At 45.7% G+C, this 23,272-nt stretch overlaps 1 protein-coding gene across 7 annotated transcripts in view; it reads left to right on the top strand.

The window, feature by feature from the left end:
- The window catches only part of DOCK11 (dedicator of cytokinesis 11), a 198,720-nt gene that overhangs the window by 77,434 nt on the left and 98,014 nt on the right, over positions 1 to 23,272 (top strand). For all 7 annotated transcript variants that reach the window (XM_085008234.1, XM_085008235.1, XM_085008236.1 and 4 more), the window contains 8 exons: positions 6,730 to 6,852; positions 8,852 to 8,934; positions 11,917 to 12,039; positions 12,233 to 12,309; positions 15,293 to 15,477; positions 15,569 to 15,634; positions 17,367 to 17,459; positions 19,911 to 20,034. In XM_085008234.1, the coding sequence (XP_084864360.1) occupies positions 6,730 to 6,852; positions 8,852 to 8,934; positions 11,917 to 12,039; positions 12,233 to 12,309; positions 15,293 to 15,477; positions 15,569 to 15,634; positions 17,367 to 17,459; positions 19,911 to 20,034 (874 nt within the window). The remainder of the gene's footprint in view (positions 1 to 6,729; positions 6,853 to 8,851; positions 8,935 to 11,916; positions 12,040 to 12,232; positions 12,310 to 15,292; positions 15,478 to 15,568; positions 15,635 to 17,366; positions 17,460 to 19,910; positions 20,035 to 23,272) is intronic.

Genomic DNA, 23,272 nt, shown 5'->3' on the forward strand with positions numbered 1-23,272 from the left:
TCTTTTAGCCTTGGGAGCACATTCAGAAGAAGAAAGAGAAACACCCTTGGGTTATTTCATCGTTTCGGGCCTGGGTTTCCACGGGCATTCGGTCTCTTGTAGGGTCTGGGTATAGATGTTTTTCTGGTGACTGACATTGGAGGGGCAAGAAAGGAAACCAGCCCATATGCTCGTAATAGGTTGGTGAAGTGACATTTTCAGTGGGACCGTGATGTGAATCTCAAAAGGAAATATTTGGTGAGACAGAAAGCAGCGGACACAAACACACCCCTCGTCCATGCGCATACTTTTGAGCAAGGCAGTAAGTACTTGAAAGGCTTGTTTCTTTGAAGAAAAAGTTGACCCTGCAGTAACCTTCCGTCCCGAACTCTCGTTCCCATTCTGAGTAGGTAGTTTTAATGGAGCCTAAATTTAGGCTCTTTAGACAAGGAGTTCTGGTTGAAAAGCAATGGGAGGGAACTGCCTGTGTCACAGCTGTAAAGTTCCGCTCTTCTGCCCTATCTGATGCAAAGAATCCCCTTTACAAGGAGCCGAAGGGTTCCCAGGGATGGCCTTTTGACCTCTGACCAGACTGGAGGCTGTTGGAGATTAGGCAGAGCTGAATTGATGGTTTGCCTTCTTGACTTTTGCACCTGACACTAGAGTGTGGCATCAAATTAAAGTGGGAAGAGGCACAGCAAAGCGGCTCACATGTAAGGAGATTTATTTTACCCCCAAGAAAAACATCGTTCCGGAGTTCCCATTGTGGCGCAGCAGAAACGAATCCGACCAGGAACCATGAGGTTTCGGGTTCGATCTCTGGCCTCGCTCAGTGGGTTAAGGATCCAGCGTTGCCTTCAGCTGTGGCATAGGTCACAGACGCTGCTCGGATCTGGCTTTGCTGTGCCTCTGGTGTAGGCCGGCAGCTGTAGCTCCGAGTCAACCCCTAGCCTGGGAACCTCCATATGCCACGGGTGTGGCCCTAAAAAGCAAAAACCAAACATCATGCCCCCTTTTTTTCTCATTATCAAGATACATACATGATTATGTAGGAAATTCAGGCAATACAAAAAGCAATAATGAAGTAAAAATCACCACACATAAGGGATGGCTGTTAACATTTTGATGAATGTCTTTCTAGCTGTCTCCGTTGTGTACATGTAAACACATACACATTTATGTCTAGTCTTGTACAAACTGTATCATAGTCGTGCTCTTTTACACTTTGTTCATTTAACATCATGTTTATTATCCTATGTCAGTATCTCTGGATCAGTCACATTCTTATTGGAGTTCCTGTTGTGGCGCAGTGGCTAACGAATCTGACTAGGAACCATGAGGTTGCGGGTTCGATTCCTGGCCTTGCTCAGTAGGTTAACGACCCGGCATTGCCGTGAGCTGTGGCGTGGGTTGCAGATGCAGCTTGGATCCCGTGTTGCTGTGGCTGTGGTGCAGGCCGGTGGCTACAGCTCCGATTAGACCCCTAGCCTGGGAACTTCCATATGCCACGGGAGTGGCCCTAGAAAAGGCAAAAAGATAAAAAAAATTATATTTTTATTAAAGGCTAAGATGATATTCCATTAAGTGAACTCACTCAGATGTTTCTAATTTTTGGATACCATCAATAACGCTGCATCGAACATCTTTGTGCAAACACATTAGCTCATGTGTTGAATTACCTCCTTAGAACAAATTCTAAGCATCAGGGTTTCAGGGTCAAAGATTATGCTCATTGACACATATTGCCCAGTGGTAGGGGAAGACTTGACATGTGTTGTCACTACCCTCTTTGGGCTGTACATCTGTGGTTGTTTTTCCCCACGTTGCCCCTCATTACCTTACATCTCCTTAGTTTGTCGCTCAGACCATAGTTGTCACACATGTGACCATTCCACTATGACAGCCTATGCTTATAAAAGAGAGATTGAGATCCCGCTGTGGTGCAGTGGGCTAAGAATCTGGCTGCGGTGGCTGGGGTTGCTTCGGAGGTGCAGGATCAAGCCCTGGCCTGGCACAGGTGGATGAAGGATCTGGCGTTGCCGTAGCTGTGACGTAGGTCACAGCTGCAGCTTGGATTCAGTTCCTGGCAAACTTCCATACGCCATGGGCGTGTCCATAAAAAATAAAAGAGAGAGATTCATCAAGATAGTATTGCAAACATTTGAAAAACTGCTATCAAAGTCTATGTTTAAATTTTTGCACACACTGTCAAATGAGTCCTTCTAAGCCAATGATGCATTTGCGGCATTACTTCACTGTGCTCAGCTGTATGTTCCATGCAAGAAGGTAAAATTGTAGTTTCAGGTGTCATCCCATGTGTAATCTAGGTCAGGAAGAAATTCAGCATTTCTTTAATATCTCTTAAGTGCCAGAATTTTCTATTGGTGACTCGCGTCAACACCGTAGTCTTGTGAAATAGAGTAATGATTGCCGTTCTGAAGCTGAGGAAACTGCACATCTGGAAGGTTAAGGAAGCTGCCCATCGTTACGTAGCCAGTAGTGGTGGAGGCGGGATTTGAACCTAGGTATGTTTGAAAGACCTCAACCAACAACATTAGGCAGAAGTGTATAATTAAGTGCTGATGCGTAAAACACAATGGCAAGTAGAGGCGTTGGAATGGGAGTTGGGGGCGGTCGGGGCAGGGGGCAGTCAGCGGTTGGGAGCTCACAGCACAGAAGATGTGGGACGTGACAGAGGCTTCAGAGGCATAGACGAGAGCTGGAGTCGTGATGGAGGACAATCGGCAGTGGCCTCAAATGACGTTATCATTTTGCATCCTTTATTCAGATCAACTAAAGATACTAGGAAGCCGTCATGTGCTTCAAATGGTCGAACTTTTTATTTTTCTTGTAATGGCCACACCTGTGTCACATGGACGTTCTCAGGCTAAGGGTCGAATTGGAGCTGCAGCTGCCATCCTACGCCCCCTGCCACGGCCACAGCGATGCCAGATCCCAGCCACGTCTTGCAGCCTACATACACTGCAGCTCACGGCAACGCTGGATCCCAAACCCACTGAGCGAGGCCAGGGATCAAACCTGCATCCTCATGGATCCTATTTGGGTTCTTAACCTGCTGCGCCACAACAGGAACTCTAAATTGAACATTTTATTTTGAAGAAGTCTTTTTCTTCAACTGCATCCTAGTCCTAAACGGCAAGAGGGAGAGACTTAATGTTAGCCAATTGGAGCACGAATCTCAGCCCATCGATTTTGTTTTCGGCCTTTTTTTCCCCCAGTATTTCTCTAGGTACTTGATCTGTATGAAGTCATTTAATTCTTATGACACTCCACGAACCTAAGCAGGTTCTAGTCCTATCCCCCTTTTATAGATGAGGGAACTGAGGCACGGGGCAGTCAAGTGACTTGTTCAAGGTCACAGAGCTGATGAGGTGAGGAACGGGCCCTGAACCGACGATGCCTAGCAGGCTCTCAAACCCAACTTCCTCCCCATCCCCCCCGACCCGGACCCTGGACAGCGGGAGACAGCCCAGTCCGCCAGCATTTCTGGAAACGGCTGTCTGGCATCCTTGTCCCCTCTGGCAAGGCTGTGTAGGTGGCGGTATTGTCTATAGGAAGGGGCCGCTCCCCAGGCTTGGTGGATGGTGGGGGTTTGGGGGCCGTTCTGGGCCCTCCCCATCCTTTCCTTAGAGTCCTTCTCTCTGCTGGCTTCCTGAGGAGCAGCAACAGGTGGCCACCGGAAAAGGAGGACGCTGGGTCCCTCGAGTACATTTTTGCCTTCCTGACACCACACAGCCGCCGTGACCAGCCGCTGCCCTCTCAGCTGCCCGGCGGTTCCTTCCCAGATGCGTTGACAGAGCTCTGTCCCCCGTGTCCCCCAAGCTGACCTTGGGTTGGGGTTGTGGGGGGAGCTCTGGACTCTCGGGGGTCTGCCTCCTTGTCACTTGTGGGCTCCCCACTGGGCAGCAGCCGTTGTTGGGCTGGCAAAAAGGTGACACTACTGCTACATGCCCTGCCACGCCCTAGGGGGCTGTGTAAGTGCTGAGGACTGTGGGTGGGGACCTGACCCCTTCTTTTCAGGCGAAGGTCACTAAGGTAGGTAAGAGTAGGGGACACTGGTGGGGGACAGACACATCCATGCCTCCTTGGTGGACAAAGAGGGCTGGGTCAGTGACCTTGTCCCAAAGAGCCAGACTCCTGGCCCACACAGGATACCTGGGTGTTCTCTGGCTACCCTTCTGTGTTCTGGGGACAGAGGGAGAGCTGAACGCTGATGGGACAAAAGGAAAAACAGCCCAGAGAGCGTTCCCCCATGCTGGCACCCCTGCTCATTTGAACAGTGAGCATCTCTGTGCCTCGGCATCCTCATCTGTAAACTGGAGGTAACCATTGTAACTGCATGGGGGGGGCTGTGAGGCTCACACAAGGTGTACCCCCACCCCCAGAAAGCACTCAGCCCTGTACCAGACCCACTGCATTTGCTCAGCAGCGGTCCCGGTAATCACAGATAAACGAGTGAAAGCAGCTTGCTCTCAGCAATTGTCAAATCCTTTAAAAAGTCAATATTTCTTGCCAGCATCAGTACAGGGAGATGTCAGGAGTGCTGGGCCTGGGGAACAATAGGTGCTCAGTGAATGTGAGGCGTGGTAGTCATCGGTGTCGCTGTCCTCGTCCAGCTTTATCGCGTGAGATGCTGGGTGCCTGGGTTGCGAGGCCAAGAGGCTGTGTAGTCTGGGCTGTATCATCTGAAAGCCCTGGCTGCAATCTTCACCCACTTACTCACCGCCTGAACCTCTCGAAGCCTCGGTTTCTTAATCTGTAAAATGGGTATCTAGTAGCACCTGCGTCCGACGGTTTTTATGAGACTAAAGGAGAGGATGCCCGAAAACCATCCAGCGCAGTTATGTGACCATCGGAAAGCATGAGATCAAGCACTCGAAGTGTGCTGAGCAGGGGCCACTGGAGCAGTCTGCCGGCTGCATCTCACTCACAGCCCCAGCAGCATGCTCCTGGCAGAACCAGAGATCGAGGGCTGTGACCTTGAGACGCTTTGGGCTATTTTGGTCATAACCAGGTACCTAATGGGCATTACTTCATTTAGTCCCCTCAAGAAGATTACACAAGAGCTATTACCATCATCAGCCCCCATTTCATGGATGAGACATCTGAGATGTAGAGAGGATGTGACTTGCCTAAACCCATCAGTGGTGGAGTCTGAATTGGAACCTAGGAAATGTGACTCCCGAGCAAGTTTTTCACCACTTTCTTCCATGCTTGCTGCTTGGGGATTCAAAGCTGAATCAGCCGTCACCCGGGATCCTTAGAAGCTGTTGGATTGGGGAGAGTTACTTAGCATCCTACGCTCAGTTTCCTCTTCTTTGCTGTCTACCTCAGACCATTCTATCTGGAACAGATGAGCTAATGCGTCTGAAATGCTTTGAAAACTGGAACGCACTATCTTAACGCAGTTGGTAATATACCAAGCAGAAAAATAAAACTTCGTAGAGCCTGAATGATGGATTTTTCCACTTGAATTTGTGTGTGTGGTGCTCCTTTAAGCAACACACATAACCGACGAAGAGGCTCTTCAGGAGATATTATAGTTGGAAGGAGCTGAACTGGACAGGAGATGATCTGGCTGTTCTACGTGCCGTCAGAGAAAACCCATGGAACCTGGCTTGCGTCTCCATTACTACCTGAAATAAAATGTATGGGAACAAAAGGAGTTTTGCGTCCTCTGTCTTCTGCCTTTACATTGAGAGCGCCAGAGCTCTTTAACTGCAGCAAAGGAATGTTTTCTCTAGGATCATTTAGCCTTTGTGCCATGCAGAGCTGTAAAGCATTTTCTTCCTTCTTCCCCGCTATTAGTGGTTAAGTGTGAGTGAATTGCCCTGAAGTTACATGCAGCTACATTTAAAAATGCATATCTCAGAGTTCCCGACTAGTATCCGTGAGGATTCAGGTTCAGTCCCTGACCTCACTCATGGGTTAAGGATCCAGCGTTGCCATGAGCTGTTCTGTAGGTTGCAGACACGGCTCGGATCTGGCGCTGCTGTGGCTGTGGTGTAGGCCAGCAGCTGTAGCTCCGATTCGACCTCTAGCCTGGGAACCTCCATATGCCGCAGGTGCGGCCCTAAAAAAGCAAAAAAAAAAAAAAAATAAAAGCACATATCTTGTTCCACTTGAGAAATGCATACTGTCTTAGTACATGCCACTTAAGCCAAACAATATAAGACGTATTGATTAGGTCAAAGGATACACCTTGAAAACACAGCCAAGCACAAGAGGCTAAACAGCCATGGTGACACCTGTACTTTGGGGACTAATAGATGTGAAGTTGGTGACAAAATTGTAAATCCCTTCTGAAAGGAAATGCTGTCTATTACCAGGGTCCTGGACATGATCCTGTGTTGAATATCAACATTCCATGCTCAACACATCACTAGAAATCACTAAACAACTGTATATAGGCAGTTAAATTAAAAAAAAAAGTCTAGGAGTTCCCGTCATGGCGCAGTAGTTAATGAATCCGACTAGGAACCATGAGGTTGCGGGTTCGATCCCTGCCCTTTCTCAGTGGGTTAAGGACCTGGCGTTGCCGTGAGCTGTGGTGTAGGTCGCAGACGCGGCTCGCATCCCGCGTTGCTGTGACTGTGGCACAGGCCGGCGGCTACAGCTCCGATTAGACCCCTAGCCTGGGAACCTCCATATGCCTCGGGAGCGGCCCTAGAAAAGGCAAAACAACAACAACAAAAAAAAGTCTAATGGAAGGAATTTTTTTTTCCCCAGGGAATTTTCTCAGTGACGAATCCACATCCTGAAATTTTCCTAGTTGCGAGAATTGAAAAGGTACTCCAAGGAAACATCACGCATTGTGCAGAACCCTACATCAAAAATTCCGACCCGGCGAAGGTATTTCTAAAGATTGGGAGTGTTTCAGCCTAATGTAGAATTTGCCTTTTACTGATATTTATTTTTTTAATTTTTATTTATTTATTTTTTGCTTTTTAGGGCCGCACCTGTGGCATATGGAAGTTCCCGGGCTAGGGTCGAATCAGAGGTGCAGCTGCCAGCCCACGCCACAGCCACAGCAATGCAGGATCCAAGCTGTGTCTGCCACCTACACCGCAACTCATGAGCGGGGCCAGGGATTGAACCCGCGTCCTCAAGGATACTAGTCGGGTTCGTTTCCACTGAGCCACAATGGAAACGCCGCCTTTTACCGATATTTTAAATGGTATTGTCAATTACTCCCCTCAAAAGAAGAAAAAACCCCAGAAAACAAAAGCGAACATTCTCTCAGTATGGAGTATATTCTGAAAATATTGTGTGCTGTGTGAGTATGCCCGCCAAAGCTTCACTGTGACTCCCCCTTGCCCCTTTCATGTGTGTCCTTTTTGCGGGATAGTCTGATTTGGGCTTGTTTCTCAAGATAAGATCTCAAGGCTTTTGGGCAACCTCTGTTCATTGACACTGTATCCTGGGCAACAGGTACTCTTTCTTTACTCCCAGCCCTGCAGACAGCCCTAGAATGTCAGAGCTAGGAGGGTTAATATGATCCAGTCCTACAGTTTCCTAACGCCAGTCTGTACTCAGATTTGCTCCTGTCTGTGATGAACTAAGAAAGACAAGATAGTGAGCCATGTGTGGAGCTTCAATATTCCATTCAAAGGGCTCCCCTTTACTCTGAGATTTGTGCTCTTCCCACGCTTTAAACATTACATCCGTCTTCCCTGAAATGTTGGCATATGAAATGGTGGGGACTGTTTTTACATCTTTTTTTTTTTTTTTGGTCTTTTTAGGGCCGCACCTGCAGCATTTGGATGTTCCCCGGCTAGGGGTCAAATCCGAGCTACAGCTGCCGGCTGATGCCACAGCCACAGCAACACCAGATCCAAGCTGCATCTGCAACCTACACCATAGCTCACTGCAATGCCAGATCCTCAACCCACTGAGCAAAGCTAGGGATCAAACCCGCATCCTCATGGATACTAGTTGGATTCATGTCTGTTGCACCACAATGGGAACTCCCTGTCTAATGTCTTTCGATGGCAACCTTAAAGGTTAGCAGTCGTTCACATTTCTGGATCATGAAATCCAAACTTTTGGAAATTATCCATCGAATCCTCTCCTCTCATTTTATAAATGAAAAAAACCAAGGCCCAGAGACAGAAAGCACTGTCCATGGCACAGTTCATTAGTGGCCTTCCAGCTGCTGAGTATTTACAAGAGTTGCTCTGTTGTACATGGCATTGAGTTGTGTATTCTAATAGTGTTTATTAAGTGGGAGATGCCGAGGAGACATATGACTAATTTGCAGGAGGGAAGAAAGTCTCAACAATATAGATAAAAGCCTCTAGTGTTCTGTATCCCTAGGGATAAGCATACAGACAGCATTTCACAGCCTGTTTAGACTCTATAGTCAGTTAATCTCCTTTGTCATCTCCCAGTGTCTGTGCAAACTTCAGCTCCTGCCCACACTAAACTAATTGCATTGATTCTTGGTCATTTGGCTTTTATCTTGGGAGTAAAAAGTCAACCGTACCCAGAACAAACTTCTCCCAAGAATGATGAGTGCTTGCCTGCTCATGTGTGAAAGGAAATACACATTAAAACTGCTGAAATTTTTCCCAGTAGTGATGTTTGGTACAAGCCATGCCCTTCATCTGTTTTGTCTGTCTTCTGATTGCTGGATGAGGGCTCTGGTGATAAGAAACACAGAACCTTTAGGAAATACTTTTGTCTTGAAAAGTGGGTGGCTGATGTATATTGTGTTTTATTTGTAGCTATTTCTATATATTTTCCCCTCAATTTTGATGTTTTCTATCAGTAAGTTGGGCAACTTATTTTGGGGGGCGAGTCTCTGGTGGTTTGGACAAATATGAGCCTCTCTTCTTATTTCTGACCTTAGACGGCCCAGAAGGTGCACAGGACAGCTAAGCAAGTGTGTAGCCGACTTGGACAATACAGGATGCCCTTCGCTTGGGCTGCCAGGTTTGTACAAATATAATCCTGAGCCATCGATTCCTGCACATATGTGAAGCCCAGTGCTGTTGTCTTTCCAAGCAGCTCTCAGAAGTCTGTTTCTGACAAGGTGGTTCTATTTTGGGACACTTGGGATGTGTCTCGGTCCATTTGGGCGGCTATAACAAGAGACATTTATCTTCTATGATTCTGGAAGTTGGAAGTCCGAGATGAGGGTGCCAGCATGGTTGGGATCTGGTGAGGACTCGCTTCCAGGTTGCAGATAACCAACTTCTTGTATCCTCACGTGGTCAAAAGTGGGTGGGCCAGCTCTCTGGCCTCTTAAAAGGGCACTAATCCCATTCGTGAGAGCTCCATCCTCATGACCGAATCACCTCCCAAAGGCCCCACCTCCAAATATCATCACCTTGCGAATTAGATTTCAACATAGGAACCTTGGGGGTGGGGGTGGGGGGAGAGAACAGAGACATCCAGTCCATGACACGATATAAAAATTCTTTCTCTTAGAATTTGCTGTGCCTCAAAGACCCTTTCATTTCTTTCAAATGTCTTGCTTCAGGGAAATTTTCTTTGGCTTGGGTTACTGATCTGACTGACACCACTTAATTTTAGAGCGTTTTAAAGCAGAGCTTATTTGCTAAAGTGATGGAATTTTTTCCCCCAGAAAACCAGAAATTGTAGTGGATTATGTACAATATGCCCACTATTTCAGAGTTGGCTGGGTTTATGCTCTGAAAAGCCATCAGAGAGTAATTCTGAAAAACACACTAAAAATTAGAAGGCAAAGAATGCAGTTGTTAAGTGCAAGACTGTAATTACTTACTAGAATTTCTTGCTTCTTGATGACAAATTTGGCAACCCCTTCAGGGTCGTGTGTTAGGAAGTGTGTTATCTCTACCACATATCTGAGGATGGGTTACATGATTTTTCCCCAAATCTTGCAAGTCTACCTACAGTGATGACTTAGAATGGGTTTCTTGTGTATTCTCCCTTTGAAGTACCCCTTCACTGGCTTGGTTGTGGCCCAGCCTGTGCAGCTCCCTGGGACTTCTGAGGAAAGGGCACCATGTTCTGAATAATTCAATCAATTATGTTCAGTGGGTGCTGGGGAGTAGCATAAGGATAGGCGATTCGAAGATAATTAACTCTTCTGTCCCTGTTTATAATCATTGCATTTGGGGGAAGGTCTCTTAATGCATTGTATGTTAGTGGATGGAAGGCACTTCGTCCTTGTGCTGCAGACAGGTAAGAAACAATAGCCAAGGCTAGGTCAAGGGCAAAGAGTAGTGGAGAGCGGTGTATTTAAGTGTTGTAGGTGGGAAATATGGCTTGTGGCTATAAGGATACTCAGTGATGCCTCAGCTGCTGTTGCTGCTGTTGTTATTTTTAGTAATTAAGTGCTAAATCTGTGCAAGGCAGAGGTCTAAGTGCTTAATTTATACTTCCCTAAGAGATAGGTGCTGTTCTTCCCCCATGTTGGAGATAAGGAAATTGAGTCATGAAAGTAAAAAGAAAAATCCTTGCCCAGGTTCACATGGCATGTGCGTGAGCAGGGCTCAGAACCCATGGCACCTGATTCAGAGGTCGCTCTAGACCCCCGTGGCACACTGCCCCCAGCGCCCCATCAGGCCATAGCAGTGGCTGCTTTATGCTGATTTGCCAGTGGGAAAATAAATTTTAAAATCTTCTGAGTCAGAAGCTTTGATCTCCAGTTCTGATGAGGGATTGTGCTATTTTTTTTTCCCCTTTCTGAATTGTTTTGGTTGTCAGCAGTAGCAGGAACTCACTGTAAAGGCTTCGTTGGGGTATTGTAAAGATGTATGATAAACCCCTGCCTACTGAAAACAGAGGAGGTATGCTCACAAGTAGGAACGATGGTTAATGCCCACAACCACATTTTCAGAGGCTCTGCCGGGGGAATGATGTTTCTGGCTATAGCTGCTTTCAGTGTGTTGGGTGCTTGTCCGCTACTTCCCATTTTAGCAATAAATAGCTGCTTGAACAAAGAAGAAGGCGAGAGGGAGGGAAGAATTCCAATTCATATTGGAAACTCTCTAAATTGCTCTTAAAGATCTACTTTAACTTGTATCATCTTTGAGATATGTTTACCTTTGATTAAAATGCACATTTTCTCTGTCCAACTTGATGAGTTTTCACAGATGCATCAGTCAGGTAACTGCCACCCTCACCAAGTGGTAGAACATATCTGTCACTCCAGAGGGTTTCCTCATGTCCCTAACCAGTCAGCCATCGCACCCCCACCAAGGCACCCACTGACCCTAGATGACTTTGACCTATTATAGACCTTCAGATAAATGGAATCATGCAGTATGTACTCTTGCATTTGGTTTCTCAGGCTCAGTCCGGTTTTGGTTTCATCCATTATGTTGCATGTATCAGTTGTTCTTTTTGTTTGTTTGTTTGTTTGTTTGTTTTGCTTTTTAGGGCCATACCCGTGGCATATGGAAGTTCCCAGGCTAGGGATCCAATCAGAGCTACAGTTGCTGGCCTACACCACAGCCACAGCAACGCGGGATCCGAGCCGCATCTGCGACCTCCACCACAGCTCACGGCAACACCAGATCCCTGACCCACTGAGCGAGGCCAGGGACCGAACCCGCATCCTCATGGATACTAGTCGATGTGTCACAATGGGAGCTCCTCGGTTGTTCATTTTGAGTAGCATTCCATTGTATGAGTATACTTCAGTTTGTTTGTCCAGTCATTTTTGGATGAATATCTGGGTTGTTGCCAGTTTGGGGCTATAACCAATAAATCTGCTATGAACATTCAAGTATCATGTGGAAATATGCCTAGGAGTGGAGTTGCAGGATCAGAAGCTAGGTGTATGCCTGACTTCATGAGAAACTGCCCAACTGTTTTCCAAAATAGTTTCACCACCCCCTAGCACTATTTTACCTTAATTTATCAATATTTTAGAATTAAAAATTAGTAAATACTTAGAAAAAAACCCTTCTGTTGCTGTTTTAGACCCATTTTCAAAGATGTTCAAGGCTCTCTGGACCTGGATGGGAGGTTTTCTCCTTTGTATAAACAAGACAGCAGCAAGCTCTCAAATGAAGACATTCTGAAATTGCTCTCAGAATATAAGAAGTAAGTGTATGGAGTTATTGCAGTCAATCAATAAAACAGACGAATTATAATTTCTTAACATGATGAATGTGAGTCATATATGGGAGAAATCCCATGCTTTGGAGCATTTGGATTTGGAAGTTTGGAGATAAGGTAATCAATGCATTTAGTCCTCGTATTTTTTCAGTATAAAATATTGTTATTTTATATCTAGGCCAGAGAAGACCAAATTGCAGATTATTCCTGGGCAGCTAAACATCACAGTGGAATGTGTTCCTGTGGATTTATCAAGTAAGAACTTACGTGTTGCACATAAACCTTAAGGGCTATGTTTGAATCTCAGGTTTTTATCTTTTCAATATTTTCTTGAGGTTTCCGGGGTGTATTAGTTTCCTAGGGCTGATGTAAGAAAGTATTACAAACCGGGTGGCTTAAAAGGACCAATTTACTCTCTCGTGGTTCTAGAGGCTAGAAGTCAAAATCAAGGTCTCAGCAGGCCATGCTCCCTCTAAATGGGCTAAGGAAGATTTATCCCTTGCCTCTTCTCAGCTTCTGGTAGCTCCTGGCTCTCCTTGGTATCCTTTGGCTTGTAGCCATATCACCAATCTTGGCCTGTCCTCATGTGGCCTTCTAAGAGCACCAGTCATTGGATTATAGGGCCTACTTTCATCCCGTTTGACCTCATCTTAACATCTTAACTTGCATCTGCCAAGACCCTGTTTCCAAGTAAGGTCACATTCTGAGCTTCCAGTGGACATGGGTTTTGGTGGGACACTCTTCAACCCCATATGCCTGGTGCATAGTTACAGATTAAGGAGTAAATTAAACTGGTATCATCAGATTCTGTTTTGTGTATAACATATGATGTTGTGAGTGTGCTCCGGTCAATTTCTGCTCCTTTTGCCTTGGCTAAGTTTCATCAGCGAAGGGGTCAAAAAGAAAGGAGCATTTCTTTTCTTGTCTAAAAACAAGACCCTATGATCCCAGGAGAAAAACGGACCAAAGACCCAAAAGACAATGGCAGGAAATAAAATGACTGCTAAATATTTGAAAAATGTTCAGTCTCAGTAGTTAGGCCACCAGCATAGATTTAAACATGTAAGCTTTGTGATGTTTTTGTTATTAATCTCTCAGATTTACAAAAACGACGTGGAATTAACACTGGCTAGGTCTTGGCCAGGCACCATCACCTGTCACAGACAGGAGTGCAGTTTGGCCATAGAGATCTATGAGTGTCCGTAACCAAGGCATTCCCCTTCTGAGATTCTATTGATCCACGTATTCGCTGAGTCAGCACTTATTGAGTAAATGTGATTGAACACCTCCGAGATGCTTCAAAAGCATGGTGATTAAAGTCTAAAAGGAGTGACAGGCATTACACAAGAAAACAAATAAATGAGTAATTGCAGTCCGTGATTGGGTGGGCTGCTTTAAAGTCGCTGGCCGAGGAAGGCTCACCGTGTGGCCCAGCCGGCATGCAGGGGTTGGGACTGTTCATGCCGCTCCGAGGGTGTCACATATGTAGCGATCTTGACGTGGGTACTTGCTCGCTGGGGTGTGTGTGAACGGAAAGGAAGCCAGGATGGCTCTAGTGTGGTGTGTGATGGGAACAGGGGACCCAGGAGATGAAGCAGGAGAAGGAGGAAGAATCACATCAGGCAGAGACTTGTAAAGACCATGGTCACGCCTTCAAAGACTGGATTTCATTCCAAGGACAATGAGATGTCACCAAAGGATTCTAAGTAGCAACATGGCAATTGACATTTTCAAACATCTGAGAGTACAGTGGCTTATTTTTTTTTTCCTAAAGAAATAATGGGAAGTGTAGACAGGAGCTTATGCATAAAGATGTTCTTTGCAGTGTTGTTTCTATCGGAGGGGAAAACGGGAAACAACCAAAGGTCTAACACTGTCAGTGTGGTTAAGGCAATTATGGTGTAAACTTTATGCAGCTATGAAAAAATGATGATTACAAAGAGTTCATGGAAGAAGACATCAGATAACATGCCAGAAAAACCCACAACAGGATAAAATGGAGTTCCCTTGTGGCACAGCAGGTTAAGGATCTGGTGTTGTCACAGCTGTGGCAAGGGTTCAATCCCTGGTCCAGGAACTTCCACATGCCGTGGATGTGGCAAAAATAAAATACTAAACCTACCCTAAAAGAAATATTGAAAGGTCTCCTCTAAATAGAAAATAACGTACATCAATTACACAGTTTAAGAAATCATTTGTGGAGTTCCCCTTGTGGTGTAGCAGATTAAGGATCTGACGTTGTCACTGCAGCAGCTTAGGTCACTGCTGTGGCTTGGGTTTGATCCCTCACCTGGGAACTTGCGTATGCCACAGGCGTGGCTCAAAACCAAAAAACAACAGGATAAAGTTCTACATACAGTAGGATTCTTATATAAAACATGCATAGAAAGACTAGAAGAAAATATGCCAAAATATTAGCAGTAATTATCTTTGGGTAGTGAAATGCTCACTTGTTTCTGTGTACCTTTATACCTCCAGATAGTCTATTGGAAGTATTGCCATAATAGAAAACCAGACCCGAGGAAAAATCTTGTGTCCTCAGATCTGACTCTCCTGGGTCTTCCTTCTCCATCAGTATCACTCTGCAGCAAGGACCAGCAGTCTTAGAGCCCCTTAAGTGTGTGAACAACCTTTACTGCAAGTGGCCACCTCACTAACATGTGCTGCTACCCTTCTCTGAGACATTGTGTTTTCCACGTTCGAGAGGATTGAATTTATTATGGGTGACACACCGTAAGAGCTACAGTTTCAGAAGGCTGCCATTATGTCTTAAGTGAAAATTTGCACCTGCACCAAGTTAACGTTTTAAAAGTGGCTAGCCGTGAGCTAATTGGAGGCATGAATGTGCTGTTACTTCCCTGATGCTGATAAAAATTTGCCAGTGAAAGCTAAATTGCAGTCACAGGAGAAAAAAAAAACGTAGTGGATTTCTTTGCAGAGTTTAAATTTATCAAAATTATGGTGTGTTATATTTGGCAAATCACTCTATGTTGAGAATGAAATAGCAATCCACGCCTGGTTTGAAGGGTTTCACTAAAGTCAGCATCAGGCTACTTACTCCATCTTGTTCTTTGTGTTCTTAAAGGGGTCGTGTAACTTTCGGTCCATCACTGAGAGTTCTGTTTGTGAAACTGCTCTCTGAGAACACAATCTATGTATATTTTTATAAATGCAGGAATGTGTTAATGATTGTTAAATGGTGTCATCTTTGCCTGCGGTTTTTTTTTTTCCACTATAGATTGTATTACTTCTTCATATGTGCCCCTGAAGCCTTTCGAAAAGAGTTGTCAAAATATGACTGTGGAAGTTGAAGAGTTCGTTCCAGAAATGACAAAATATTGTTATCCATTTACTATTTACAAAAACCATCTGTATGTATATCCCTTGCAATTAAAATACGATAGCCAGAAAACATTTGCCAAGGTAAACAATGTAAACTCTACATTTGGGGGTGTAAAATGTTCTTTATCATCTTCTCGTCTTGCGCCTCATGTTGAATGATGAATCATTTTAGGCAAGGAACATTGCGGTCTGCGTGGAATTCCGGGATTCCGATGAAAGCGATGCCAGCCCCCTAAAGGTTGGTTTGTGATACGGATAAGTGTGCATTCTTAGTAGAGACAGAGCTTTTGGCACTGGGTGGTTTCATATGCTAAACGTAATGTGTTTAAACATCGAAACATGTACTAAAGTGACAACTGTAATACTGTCTTTTCTACTCTCACACATTTAACTCTAAGAATGAGGTAACTATTTGAAAAAAGAGCAAAATGAGTGGGGAGCATATCTAGCTTTAAAAATGAGTCAGCTGCCTTTGCCAGATTGTTGCTTCTGCTGCACAGCGATTTTGCACTGCTCCCGTGCCTACTCACGAGGTCGTTTTCTCCCAAGACCCGACAGTTTATAACGGTACCATCAGGGGAGTATAAAACTCCTTTCTCCTTGAAACCTGAACAGGCTTCAAGCTGACAGAAGCACAGCATGACTGCTTTGATCTGAAATATGACTTCTGCTCTGGAGCTGGCCACATGGTGCCTCCAAACTTGAATTAGTGATCTACGAAAAGCGTCTTAGCATTATCTAAATACCTGTCACTTCACAGCGCCCCTACGTTTTCACTCTTTATAGCCACTTTGTACTTTTGGCTCTTTAGCCCATTCATCAGAGGCCTGAGAGAGAAGGCAGAACGTCTAGCCATCACGAAGTGTGTATCTGCTCCCCGCCGCCCCCTTCTCTAGCTTGAGCCTGAACCAGACAGATGGATGACGAGTCTTCCACTTAAACCACCCAGGGAAAGAGGCTGCAGTGTCCCCAATTAAGTCAGTGAATGGTGTAATAGCTCCTACCTTGGAAAAGAGATTTTTGTTTTTTCACAGAGAAACCTGAGTTAAATTAAGGATTAGCTGGCTCAAATGAGGTGTATTTTCTCTGAGTCTCCCTTCAGTGCAGATGAGAATAACCTTTTTTTTCTTTACCCCCGTGCAATATACTTAAAGATTCTTAGGTTACCTCCCCTGCGGATTGCTTTCATAACCACATTTAAGGCGAGCTGATGCTGCACCTCCATGGAGTCTCAGTTTCATTTCTTAGCTGGCTTGGAGGCTGGCTCCGAAGTCGCCCGAGTGAGGCACTTAGGACCTTGGCAGGCTGACTCCATTTTCATCCCTGAACTCCTTATCCTTAGGCCCATGGAAGTGTGAGATGAAATCGGAACTTTCCATGGAACCAGAGAAATAGCCTTCCCAGGTGGTTTATTGGTGGAGCAGCGAGCCGGTGGCTCTTAAAATGTGGCTCATAAAGTGAGAGAACAGTAAGCTTGTCCATAGCTTAATGGACCTTCAGTTGCTAATTCCTTTAGGCTAGGGGTGGATCTGCTGTGGGTTCTGTTGGGTTAACTCCTCGCCTTGCCCACTGCGCAGTGAGTGTTCAGCAAATGTCACTGACCAAGGAGGGGAGCTTCTCATATTAAGAAGTGCAAATAGACAAGAGACGTGAGTTTTCCAGGCCTAGTTGGAGAGCGATTCCCTTCCAAATGCTTAGAAGCGTTCCGTCTCTTACTGTCAGCTAGGTTGGAATTATATTTCTTTGATGGCCGGAAATTCAGAAGCATCCAGGCAGCCAAGTTAGGCGATGTCTGGAGGTGGTGTCTGGCATGACTGTAAATGATTTGGAATTTACAGGCTCATGGTGAGAGCCGGGTGGGCTTGGCCGTGACCCTGTGCTCACAGATGCCTCTAACTGTATGTGGTTCTGTAGCGTCACGTTTAAAGGCTGGCGTCGAGAGGGGTGACTCTGTTTCCTTCTTTTTGCAGTGTATTTATGGAAAACCGGCCGGGTCTGTTTTTACCACAAATGCTTATGCAGTTGTCTCGCATCACAACCAGAATCCAGAGTTCTATGATGAGGTAAAACACATTATCCTGAAATTGATACAACGCGGTGGTTGCTCTCCGCTTTCTCTTTGCATCATGGCCGATACGGTATCTGCATTTTCAATCCCTGAAGGTTTTGTCCCATGGAAATAGAACATGTCACATCAAAACAAGGGGCCCCTGCCTGGCTTGGTGCCCTTTGATGACAGTGGAAGATCAGCCCACGAATTGAAGGGGCTCTGGCAGGAGATAATGTAGGAAACAGACACCAGACGGCAGCGAGGCATCCAGCCCCCGCTTTGACAACTGGCTCCATGACCTGGAGCAAGTCCCTTCCCCTTTCTAAGCCTCCATTTCCAAAGCTTGAAAATAAGAACATTAGAAGGGATTTTTCTGAAGGCCCTTCTAGCTCTTTCCTCCTGTGATTACGTGGGGGAGGCTGCAGCCTCCCAGTAAGTGACCTGCTTCCGGAGACACAGCGGCGTGGCGAGGCCATGGAATCCCATTGGCTGCATTCAGTGCCTCAGTGCAGCCATCAATAGCGTCAGTGCTATGACAGGATAAGCTTTTCAGGGAGAAGATTTCCCTGCCTTTCCTCTCTGAGGACACATTGAGGACACCCACTCCCATTTGCAAAGTTTATTCACCTTGAGAGGAAGAAAATATCTTGGATTTTTAAAAAAAATTTTTTTTATTATAGTTGATTTACTGTAATGCAGTGTCCTGTCAATTTCTGCTGTTCAGTAAAGTGAACCATACATACATAAACACATTCTTTTTCTCACATGATCCTCCATCATGTTCCATCACAAGTGACTGGATATAGTTGCCTGTGCTATAGAGCAGGATCTCATTGCTTATCCACTCCAAAGGCAATAGTTGGCTTCCACTAACCCCCAACTCCCGGTTTTGGGGGTTTTCACACCCGTTGCAGATGCCCTTGTCCTACTGACTCAGGAACTCCCTTAGCTCACTCCTGAGTTGAGTTGAAGAGAAGGTGTTTGGTTCTGTTTTTTTTTTTTTTAATTTTTTAGATTCTATTGGAATAGAGGGGCTGGCGTGCTCTCTCGGTCTCAGCGTGCCCTTCCCCCGTCAGCCTCTCTGACCTTATCTCTGCCTCCTTCTTCTTCCCGATGCTCCTCTATCTCTTTGTCTCTGTGCCCTTCCCAGGGTTTCTCTGAGTGTCTCTGTCACAGCCCCTTCCCGTCTGTATGTCTCCAGCTGATCCAAATCCACAGGCTGCTTTTCATCCCTCCATGTGTCCATGGAGCCCGGATGGGCATCCCCAGCCAGAAGCTCTGCTGGTTCTGCTGCTCAGGCCCCACGTCTCCATTCCTGGCTTGGTCTGAACCCTTCCCCCCTGCTGTCCTGACTGCCCCTGCCCAGCTGCCGGCATCCGGAGGCCTTATACCCCAGGCCTAGGCTCGCCCATCCCTTCTCAGTCCAGTGCCCCTGCTTTCGTGGAGGATGAGGAGGAGGGTAGCGGTGCTTTTGTGCCACCCAGGGAGGGGGTATGGCTGTATTTATGTGCAGCAGAGCATTAGATACCCAGATGGTCCGGATGCTGGGAGTCGGCACATTGTGTGGTGAAATATACCTACAACAGAAATTAGCTGTAACACCAAACCCATGCCTTGTGTGAATGATAATTAGGCCAGATGTCCATCACCAGGCTGTTTCATATGTCCCTCTCTGTAACCAGTGCAGTCATTAGAGAAAACTTGTTCATGCAGTAAGTAGTCCACAGCATCTTTAGGAAGCCAGAAATAGACTTTTCACTCATTTACCGTGTATTGACCAGAAAAGTGAATGAATGTGTGTGAGTGTGTGTTTGCATGTGCTTCTGTAATCTGTGTCCCACATACTTCCCAGGAGGCCTTACAAACACTCAGTTGGGTTCTGAATGGAAAGTGACTTGAGATGTTTGTATCACAGTATTAATTTTTAGCACTAAATTCATGTGTCAGGATGATCCTTTTTATTTATTCAGAGGTTTGTTTTTCTTCTAAAGACTCTTCTATGAACTGTAATTTGCGGGTCCCCGAATACCACAGTGCCATTTGCACGTTTACTTGTAAAGGCTTAATTTTTTTTTTCATTCAGAGGAGGACAATGATTTCCAAAAAAGCGACCTTTCAACTTCAATGCACGTTGTAGGTGGATTGCATTCACTGACTCAGCTTGAGTTACATTGTACCTCTGGTCTGTAAGGATGTAGTTTTGATCCAGTGTTTTTAGAAAATCCTGCTGCAGGGTTGAATCCAGGAGCATCCACAGCCCAAGAGAATATTGTTGTCAAACTGAAACTGACCAGAAGAGCATATGGAATATATTTAAATGCTATCTATTATTTGACTCCTTGGCCTGTGATTTAGAAAAGTATGTCATTGGAAAAGTATGATGAGACAGAACTAAAGGTCTGACAGGCCAGCTTGGCAATTAAAACCAAACAAAATGCTATGTGTAATTTTGCTTTCGTTTCAGATTAAAATCGAGCTTCCCATTCACCTGCACCAAAAGCATCATTTGCTTTTCACTTTCTATCATGTAAGTTGTGAAATTAACACAAAGGGAACAACCAAAAAGCAGGACACAGTTGAAACTCCAGGTATGTGTGCTCTTTAAATGTTTCTCCCTAGAGCTATTTGAAAGCCAGTTGTCCAGGATATAAACCCCTTTTCCATCGAGCCACAGGCCACTTCCCCTCACCAAAAAGTATATTTCTGCGTTAAGAAGTTCATTGGTAAAGGATGAATTACATGTTCACTTTATCGTCATGTCTATACAATGGCGTGTCCACATTCTTGCCAGTAGGCTTGGACAACTTGCTATAGGCAGCATCAAGTGATGTTGCCCTCAGAGAGAAACCCATACTGTGCTGCAGAATTTTTCCTATTTCTTTCATGTAGAATGGCCCAGCCACCAGAATTTTCCAGTGCTGCTCACTGAGAAGAGGGAAGTGAGCCCAGAGGCCTGGGCATTTTTGAACTTGCGGGAGGTTGGGGTTCTGGTAAGAAGGGGAACAGGTTGGACTAACTTGAAGAAGCTTTGGTAATGAAGCCCCAGCTGTGGTCCCATTCAGCCAGACTTTCGGTAAACCAATGGGAAGCATCCTTAGGAGAACATAGAGGGCCCTGTGAACATGGTCTGTGCCACACGCACTGTGTCAATGTCAGCACACCCTGGGATTCAGGTCCAAGCTAGCCTGGGTCAATCTTAAATTTGTTCATATGTTCATTTGCTAAGTAAATGTGTCGACCTATATATTGTGTATAAGCTAGTGTAGTAGGGCCTACGGCAAATACAGCAGCGAATCAAACATAAATCTCGTCTTCAGTGAGCCAATGATCTAGTAGGGGAAATGAGACCTCTGTAGACATTTATAACACAAGACAGAAAGTAGTTGTTACCAAGAGGCGTTCCCATTGCGGCTCAGTGGGTTAAGGACCCACTGTCATCCCCGTGAGGTTGTGGGTTTGATCCCTGACCTCGTTCCTTGGGTTAAGGATCCGCCGTTGCCGTGAGCGGTGGGGTAGGTTGAAGATGTGGCTCAGATCCCACGTTGCTGTGGCTGTAGTGTAGGCCGGCAGCTGCAGCTCCGATTTTTCCCCTTGCCTGGGAACCTCCATGTGCCGCGGGTGCAGCCCTGAAAAAACAAAACCCAGAAAGTAGTAGTTACCAAGAAAATGGAGCTATGTGATATCAGAATACAGCGGGTTATACCTTCAGCCGGTGAAGGGACAAGTGTCTGGAAGTCAGGGAAGGCTTCCAGGAGGAGGAGATGGTGTTTGGGTGAGCCCTTAAGGGTGGGGTAGAGTTTGGTCATGCAGTGAGGCCAGGAAGGTGGTGGATTCCAGGATGAAGGAACGGCTGGGGCAGAGTCAGAGTACCAAGGGGTATGGGCAGGGAACCACAAGCAATTCAATAGGACCAAAGCACGGGGTGCTGGGAAGGGAACCGTAGGATGCCAGGTAGAAAAGCAGGCGTCAGAGGGTGCAAAGAGCCTCGGATGCCAGGGTGTGGATTCGATTCTATTCTCTTACCGATAGAGAAATACTGAGGGGTTATAAACACCAGTCAGAGCTGTTTTGCAGGAAATCCAATCAGGCAGCACAACAATGGCTGAGGTGAGTTGGAGCAGGAAGAAGGAAGGAAGGAGGAAACGCCAGTTAGGGGGCTGTTTCAGAAGCCCTGGAGAGAAAGGGCATCGCGCCGTGGCGGTAACGGGACGGGGGGGATGGAGAGAAAGAAAATTGCGGAGGAAGAATGTATTGGGCCTGGCGAGTGATGGGCTACTAGAGAGTGACTTCAAAGTTAGCAGTGAAGTTTCAAAACTGGAAAGAGGGTATTGCCACGTAGCAAGATTGTGGGCGGGGCTGGTAGGTTTCGGACGGATGTTGAGTTTGAGCTGCTAGAGAGCCGTGTGCGTGATGCCCCGCAAGACAGCAGGACTGAATGTTAGGAAGTTCCCTCTGTGGATAGCCTGGTCCTGTTCCAGCTCCCCCATAGAAACTGCAGTTCGTTCAGGGTAGGGGCCTCGCAGGTTGAGCAGAATCCTGGCAGCAAAATAGGAACCCATGGCCGTGCACCTCCTGAGAAACAAATGACCATTTCCTTACCCACATCCTCGCCAGAAGCGGACAATGATGCTCGGCGGAGCGTGAGATGGCTATTCTGTGTGCCACTCATCACCGCTTTAAAAATATATATTAAAACATTTTTTGAAGTATACGTGATAGACAGTGTTTTAGGTGTACCACAGAGTGATTCAGTTATAAATAAATATGTATCTATTCTTTTTCAGATTCTTTGCCATTATAGGTTATTACAAGATATTGAGTATAGTTCTCTGTGCTATACAGTAGCTCCCTGTTGATTACCTGTGCCCTATGCAGTAGTGTGTATCTGTTAATCCCAAACTCCTAATTATCCCTCCCCCCACTCATCACATTTAACCGTCCATCCTTTAGGGGGCTTCACACCTTAGAGGGGCTTCACACCTTTGAGCCAGATGGCATGCACCTGACACTGTACCTTTATAGCTTCTGAGCATTCTATATGAATTTTGACTGAGAGACACCCTTGGCCATGCTCTGATTAATTCACAAAGGGTTAATCAAATGTTACTGTGCAAAACATGTTTTCCAAGCAATTCTATGGAGACAGAAAGTGGATTTTTGGTTGTCCGGGACTGGACGTAGGGGAAGATAGGCTGTGACTTCTAAGGGTTATGGAGTTCCATTTTGGGATGATGAAAAAGTTCGGGAATTAGATATTGGCGGTCATTGGACAGCTTTGTGAATATATTAAGCACCATTGAATTCTGTATTTGAAATAGATGAATTGCATGGCCTCTGAATTGTATCTCAGTAAAAATTTCAATGAGGAAAAAATGTGGCCTAAGAACACGAAATATCTTTTCCTCCTTTCGGGACTGGAATCCTGTTGTCATTTGTCTAATTTTCAGTTTAACGACTTTGACAGAGTCTTTTTAAATGCTGCTTCTGCTCATGTTACTTTCCTCTGCTTTTTATAAAAGGCAGAGCTCTGGGTAAACCATTTCTGAGGTTATATTAGCAAAGGTGCCCTTCGGGCGTGTTTCAGCGTCTGAGAAAGCCATTCGGTCTACTTAGAGAAAGCAGCCGATTAGTCTCTTTAAGAATGAAAGCGTTTGCCAAATTGAACACGTGAATGAAAACATTCTAACCAGATTTGTGTCGACTCCTGTGTTCACAGTCTACACGCATGCACACACACACACACACAAACGTGAAGAATTTTAAAGCATCAGAAAGTAGTGGCTTTAAAAAGCACTCTCCGGCCAACACCCTCTCGCATATGCCAAA

The sequence above is a fragment of the Sus scrofa genome, chromosome X, assembly GCF_054392235.1.
Source record: "Sus scrofa isolate SSC_HxYL_T2T_F1_AM1 chromosome X, Sscrofa_HxYL_maternal_Yorkshire_Landrace_v2.0, whole genome shotgun sequence".
NCBI classification, from domain to species: Eukaryota; Metazoa; Chordata; class Mammalia; order Artiodactyla; family Suidae; genus Sus; species Sus scrofa.